General features: G+C 36.9%; 1 protein-coding gene across 1 annotated transcript in view; it reads left to right on the forward strand.

Annotated features, from left to right (window-relative positions):
• arl3l2 (ADP ribosylation factor like GTPase 3, like 2) overlaps nt 1-7077 on the forward strand; it is an 11382-nt gene extending 4305 nt beyond the window's left edge. Inside the window, exons 5-6 of the mRNA XM_077247222.1 lie at nt 3540-3725; nt 6910-7077. Of these exons, the coding sequence (XP_077103337.1) occupies nt 3540-3725; nt 6910-6957 (234 nt within the window). The 3' untranslated portion in view covers nt 6958-7077. The remainder of the gene's footprint in view (nt 1-3539; nt 3726-6909) is intronic.
• Nucleotides 7078-7500: the final 423 nt, after the last annotated feature.

The following is a 7500-nucleotide window of genomic DNA, read 5'->3' on the forward strand; positions in this document are numbered from 1 at the left end:
GATAAGAAAAAAGAAAGGTAACACTTTAGAATACGGTTCCTCGTTAATGAATAACTACACAGGAACAAATGAGTAACACAATATTAACAATGTAGTATTTACTATTAACTAACAAGAAATTATAATTAACGAATTAGTAAGAAATAGCACACATGAAAGTAGTAGTTCACTATTAACTAATCAATAACTACTATTTTTTTAATGCTTCCTAGATAACTACTGAAAAAAGTTTCATAATTCATGCAAAACTAATCAATAACTAATGCAGGACAAATGAATAGCACTACATTAACGTTTTAACCCTCTGCGGTCCTTCGTTTCAGAGTCACACTCAGGACCTTCGGGTCCAAATGGGCCGGAGGGGTGGGATTCATATTTATTAAAAGAAAATCATCATTTTTTTTTTTTACTTGTTTTTTATAATATTTTTCTTTTCTTTTTTGGTGTTTTGGGATAATTTTATGATTTATAATTAATATTTATGCAATAAATATGACCCATTTCCCCCCAATTCCCCCCCCATTGAATATAATAGAAAATTATAAATAAATAAAAAAAAAATTTTTTTTAAAGCTGTATTTCATTTTAGAGTCAAGCCTAGACCTCATGAAAGCAATTTTTGAAATGAGATGGATGCCATCTGGTGGACAAACTGAGCATTTTAAAAATGCAAAACACATATGAAATCTGAATTTTTTTTAGTTTGTTTATGTATAAAAGTGTGTGTGTGTGTGTGTGTGTGGATGTGTCTGTTTTGCACTCTTGATGTTTTATAGATTCACCCCTTCACTGTTGTGTGCTTTTTTTCTGGATCGTGGCTGATTTGTAGATTGTACGCACAAAAAAACTCGGTATTTTCACATTTTTGCCAATTTCCCATTCATTTCCTATGTCGGGTCCATTTGGACCCGAAGGTCCTGAGTGTGACAATTTTTTTTACAACCACTTTGATTATTCAATACCTGTCCCCAATTTTTTTGGGTGTTCATATACCAAGTACCAAAACCCTCACCAAATTTCAGACCATTCCGATGAAGCTATGATTTTTAAAAAATAAATATTTAAATGTTTCGGGTCCATTTGGGCCGAAGGACACCAGAGACTGCTACTGTAAACGAATACACAAGGTTTATCAATATGTAATAGCATAGCAGACTTGATGATTTGGGGAAACATTAGCCTATGCTCTCTCCTAGAGAATTATTTATCAACTGAATGATTTTAAAGAAATGGATTTTTAAATGCAGTTGTCGGGAACTTACTTGTGGCCAATTTTCCGGCATTCCTCTGGACTGGCATTGAATCACTCGAGTCACGGCGACGACTGGAACATATTGAGTTATCAGCCACCCAAGTACCATATACAGTGATTTTATTATTTAACCTACGTCACAAAAAATATGTTTTTATGTATGTCTCCTAGCTCATATATGTGTGTGCAAATATCTTGTGAAGGATTAGAAGATTCTACACTTTAGGATTGGCTTTTCATTAGTAACTACTGTAAGAATCATGTTAACTAACTAGCAATGACTAAAGTGTTACTACATACATCTATGGGAATTACTATTTAAAACTTCACCAAAAACCTCAAAAGCTTAAAATAATTAGTAATTCCTTTAGAAGTATGTATTAACACTTGAGTCATTACTAGTTAGTTACCATGATTCTTACAGTAGTTCTCTGGGAAGCATTAAAAAAATAGTAGTTATTGATTAGTTAATAGTGAACTACTACTTTCATGTGTGCTATTACTTACTAATTCGTTAATTAGTTCCTGTGTAGTTATTCATTAACGAAGGAACCGTATTCTTAAGTGTTACCAAAAGAAAAGAAAAGAAACATGCTTATTAAAATTAAAAACCATAAAATGTGAAGTCACAAAGGAAATTTTGGGAATGACGGTTTACGGCTTTGATTATTATTATTTTTACATCCAAAAACAAACAGTATTTTACTGTACAATTACATCTGTTACAGTTTTTCCCTGCATAGTAAGGGAACTACGGATAATAACATTTCATATTACTTGATTATCAATGTCGAAAATGTGTTTGCAGCTTAATATTTTTGTGGAAACCTTGATTCACTACTATTCAAAATTTTGGGTCAGTAAGATTTAGAAAAAATGAATAGGCCTACTTTTATTCAGCAAGAATGCATTAAATTGATCAAAAGTGACAGGATTTTTTTTTTCCATTTCAAATAAATGCTGTTCTTTTGAACTTTATCTTCATCAAATGTTTCACAGTTTCCAGAATATAATTATAGAAAACATAATAAATTTGACTTCAGACTTCAGACTTTTGGAGTCCATTGGATATAGCAATCTGGATTTAAAGTAAGCATGAAACAGAAGTTGCTGGTCTTTTCTTCCCTATTGTGACGTATATCCGAGTGAAACCAGAGCCCGTCTATGGAAAGCCTGTTCACTCCCTATTAAGTCCTATTGTACTGAATTTTGGTTGTAGTTCCACCAGAGTTCCACTGGGGGGCGATCGTCCGAGTGCAAAATGAATGGGAGTCTATGGAGCTAGACGGCTAAATTTGTCTCTTTCACCCGATTGCCGTTGAGAAATCTCAGATTTGATTGTAGGTTTTGTAAGTTCAACATGGGTTATAGGTGGAAAGTTGAATGAACGAGTATTTATGTCCTTACGATTTCTTACAGGTTGAGTTGTTGTTGCCCATAAGATGGTAGCATTCTGCTAATGAACACTGATTGGTCAGTGAAGGACTGATTACGACCAGAGATACCGCTTGATTGTGGCATCCGAAGCGGATTCAGAATGTGTGTGTATTTTCGGCGTGGTCTTTTAAAACAACAAAACTAAAACTCTTCTAGCACGTGTATTTCCCTGTGTCAGCTGTGTTGTCGATGCCTCGAGAGAAAAGAAAGTGCAGATCGCGAAAGCACCAAAGTGACTGAAGGATTGCCGTAAAGCAGTATCTCGGGTGGAACGATGTGTATGACGTCATTGATATTTTAAAAGTCTTTTTAAAGCAAATAAGTGACTCTAAAAAAATCTAACACCCAGCAATGTGTAATTTATTTTCATCTCCTTTCGAATACAACATTCAAATTATTAGACAAAAAATTATATCCTGAGAAAAGTGGATTTTGAGGAGTATATCTCCATAGACCTCCATTCATTCTGCACTCGTCCTGTGAGCGCCCTCATGTGGAGCCAGAGTGGAACTGCAACCAGTTCAGAAGACGGAAGTTTACTGGGAGAGGAAGTTCTCCCCTTATTAGACATTCTCTGGTGAAACTCTTCTGGAACAAGAACAAATGTGGGCGGGGCTTGATTTTGTGTGTGGGGAATTGATTGGATGGTTGTGGTTTGCTATTGGTGGATCTCATGTGAGTGACAGGTTGCCCCGCCCACATCATCAGAGAAAATGTGTTCGCAAGTGGAACTTATTATGATTCAAGATTATGAGACACATGAATTTAAAACACTAATGAGGTGCACAGAGATAATAAATAGTTTTGATTTCATGGTGACTTTAAATGTAAATGATGTGTGTGTCTGTAGGAACTGTCAGAGCTGATAGACGAGGAAAACCTCGCAGGGGTTCCCATCCTCATCTTTGCCAATAAACAGGATTTAGGCACGGCGTCTCCGGCCAGCGAGATCGCGGAGGGTTTGAACCTGCACACGTACAGAGATCGAGTCTGGCAGATCCAGGCCTGTTCTGCGCTCACAGGAGAGGGAGTGTCGGTGAGACACACACACACACACACACACGCACACACACACACACACACACACACACACACACACACACACACACACACACACACACACACACACACACACACACACACACACACACACACACACACACACACACACACACACACAAACAACTACTAGCAGTGCATCTCATTACTTTACAGCAGTTTAAGAACAGCATCACCTAAATCTTCCATTCCCTCTCTGTGTTTTCAGGACATAGTCAAGTCACCCTTTATTTATATTGAAGTAATAAGTCTATAGAAGCCGTGATTTAGGCCCCGTTTACACGTAGCCTAAGTGGTTATTTTGAAAAACTGAGACATTTCCCTTCGTGTACACGCAAACGGAGAATTCGCCTCTGAAAACGATTCTTTCTAAAAACTCCGGCCAGAGTGGAGATTTTGGAAAACTTCGTTTGCACGTTTGCACGTAAACTGAGTTTTAGGCATAGACAGTAAAAGAAATGGACACAGCGACCCCCTTGATTTTAACGGAGAAAACTGAAGCCCATTTGAAGCACTCACTTCCTGATGTCTGAGCGACTGCGCAGGCTCAAACTGAGCGTTACGACAGTCTGACAGTTGTAGATCTTCTAGTAGCTGTGGCAAAACAAATCTGAATCACCCAAATTCCTCAAACACGTTGTTGAAATATTTTGTCCCGTTGCTTTTATGGACTCTCTATCTATGGGCTTCTCCCTTGACTTTATTTCTCCATGTACCCCCGATTGCCTCATAGACAGTAAAAGATTGCCTGCGAGCTTCTCCTCCTGTCTATACGGTAATTTCTCTACTGTGCGACAGAGAGTCGCGTGGTTATGACGCAATCGTTAGCCTATTTTAACAAAAACGGCTTCTACGGGGCCATAACGTAAGATACAAAGTAATGGAGCCTTTTATACATTGTCGTGTTTCTTTAGAAATAAATAATCCATACAAATGAAGTCTTTGGACGCCTCAGATGTAAAGTTATTCGCTGTCAAAGTGACGCCGAAATGAATGGGAGTCAATGCAATGCTAACAACAGGTGATGGTCTGCTACAATGGCGGCTCCCGCGAGGCTTCAGTTTCCGGCTGATGGATTACACCCTTGGTTTTAGGCAACCGACGTCAAAGTATGTGACAGAACTTGCACCTGAGTCAAAAGCGCAACCTCTTTGTTCAAAAAAAAAAAAGAGGAAGTGATTCGTTGCTTTTGTTGCCAGTGTTGCCAGAACTCGCGAGACAAATAAGCAACCAGGCCCGTGAAAACAAGCCCAAAACATACGACTTTTTCTCATAGACAGTAAAAGAGCTTTTTCTACAGAGCTCCCCTAGGTTCCGGGAAGAGAAAAATAAATAAACTGTGTGACGGAAAGTTTTAAACTGTGGGTACAGATTGTCAATTTACATCCATGTGGACAGATTGGTAAACTGTGCCCAGTTTTGTATGGTACAGTTTATTATTCTTCTGTAATGAAGCTTGGCTGTCCATCTAGTGAAAAATGTTGGTACTGCGGCCAAATAAAATCTTACTGAAAGCTCATTTTTTGAGATATCAACCTTCTTCAGATTTTTGGCTTACATTTTCTTGCAGTTTTAGAGTAAAATATATTTTGTAATATATATATTTTATATAAAATATAAATAATTATATTTTTACATTGTTCATTTTCATAAACTCAAACTTGTATAACTTTTTTTTCTGTTTCACTTTCATAATTTCATAATACTTCACTTCAACAATAATCTGACAAATGTCTTCTTTAAAACAAGACCAACCATAGGTCTATATTCCAAAGCATTCTTGAATTACAACCATTTAATTTTGAATAGAGATTTTCATGTCTATGCGAAAAAAGGGGGAATGACAGTTAAAGGGTTAAACGATATTAAACTATAATATCTATATCTAGAAAATCTAAAATATAATTAATATATAAAAACTCTCCTACAGTTCAGTCACCATCAGTCGCGACGGTCGCGACTCGCACGTAATTTCATTTAAACGTCACTCACTGACGTTTTCCTAACCAGAAAAAAAAAAACGATGAAAAACGAAAGCACAGTCCATTATAAACCACACCATGGATAAAGTTTACAAAGCCATAGTCAGGTGAGGATCAACGGTCTTAATATATTATATAATAATAGTAATCAGCTTATTGTCTCACAAACGTAACCAGCACATTTCCCCCCACATAGCAAACCCATAATACAGCGATGGAGAAGAACCACATGAAACTATGCAACTATATATATCTTTTCTAACAGGAAAGTAAAAGTTTAGCTGGCTCAATATGAGCTGTTACTGTGGCTGAGCTGGTTAAAGCGTAAAGCCTTGTTTAAACTCGACGCGTTGGAATGAGCCCAAAGGTGCGCGCGGCAAAAATGGCGTGATTGTACAGCGCGCGCGCCTCCGCCTCCCCTAGACACCATTTACTACACACAATAGGCTTTTTTTCTCTGATCTTGAAAACTCTTCGCGATCGACTTAAAAAGCTTCCAAGATCGACTTGTCGACCGCGATCGACGGGTTGGTGATTCCTGTAACGTTACTGTTTTACGGTCAATGACAAGAGTACTAATCAGCTGTCTCACGGACGTAACCAGCACATTTATCCCCACATAGCAAAGCCATAACACAGCGAGGGAGAAGAACTAAGTTACATGAAACAATCCAACTACATATTTTACACCACTGACAAGGGAAAACTCACTACTCACGGTGTTTATAGCTAGCTTCTAGCTTTCTGCGGCTTCTCTTTCAAGGTTGTGAGGAAACGCGCTCTGTAACGCTGTGTGTTCGCTGTCGGCTACGCTAGAAACATGACGTCACAATATGTCGACCTTCATAGAAGGGGATTCCCGCGCCTATGTAGATATAAATGCCTCATTCTAAGGTAATAAAAACAGTACGGTTTATTAAGTAAGTTCTTTATACACCACTGAACACATAGTTATGGATGTCATATTGCATTTCTGTTAATAGATACTCAAAATGTTTACACATTGCACCTTTAAGTAAGTTAAGTGATGTTTTATTTTTGTTGTCAAAAAGTTTTTACTTTGTTAAGGGCCGCAGACTAACATATACACAACTACTAGCACTGGATCTCATCACATTACAGCAGTTTGAGTAAGAACAGCATCACCTAAATCTTCCTCCATTCTCTGTGTGTTTTCAGGACGGTATGAACTGGATCTGCAACAACCTCATCACCAGGAAGAAATGAACGTTTCTGAGCTGAACAAGCATATGCACTGCAAAAAAAAAATTATGTTCTTACTCAGTATTTTTTGTTTTGTTTTCCAGTGCAAATATCCAAAAAAAATAAAAATAAAAAATACAGGAGATGCTAAATAACTTCAGATATGAACTCTTCTTTTCAGATTTATTTAAAAATCAAAATTAAGCGAGTTTGTATAAAACAAGAAAAGAAATCTGCCTATGATTTCAGAAAAAGAAACTTTTCTCTTTGAATTAAAATTATTTTTCTGACCCCCATTGTCAGATATTATTATACTTAATTTAGATGATTTTATTCAGAAATCAAGTCATAATATCTTAAGCAATATTGCTTTAAGTATGTATCTTGATGTAGGAATGTTTAAATAGTTATGGAAAACAAGCACACATGATGATTTGCATATAATCAGAACAATAAGTGCTCCAAAGGTGTTCACTTTTTCCTTTAAATATGTCTGTTTCTATTTTTGTAAGGAAGAAATTGATTTTATTTTGAAACGTTTGCCATTACACAAGTCTTATTTTCTGG

Source organism: Siphateles boraxobius, unplaced genomic scaffold (assembly GCF_051911475.1).
Source record: "Siphateles boraxobius isolate OS27281-9 unplaced genomic scaffold, OSU_SipBor_1 3, whole genome shotgun sequence".
Lineage (NCBI taxonomy): Eukaryota > Metazoa > Chordata > Actinopteri > Cypriniformes > Leuciscidae > Siphateles > Siphateles boraxobius.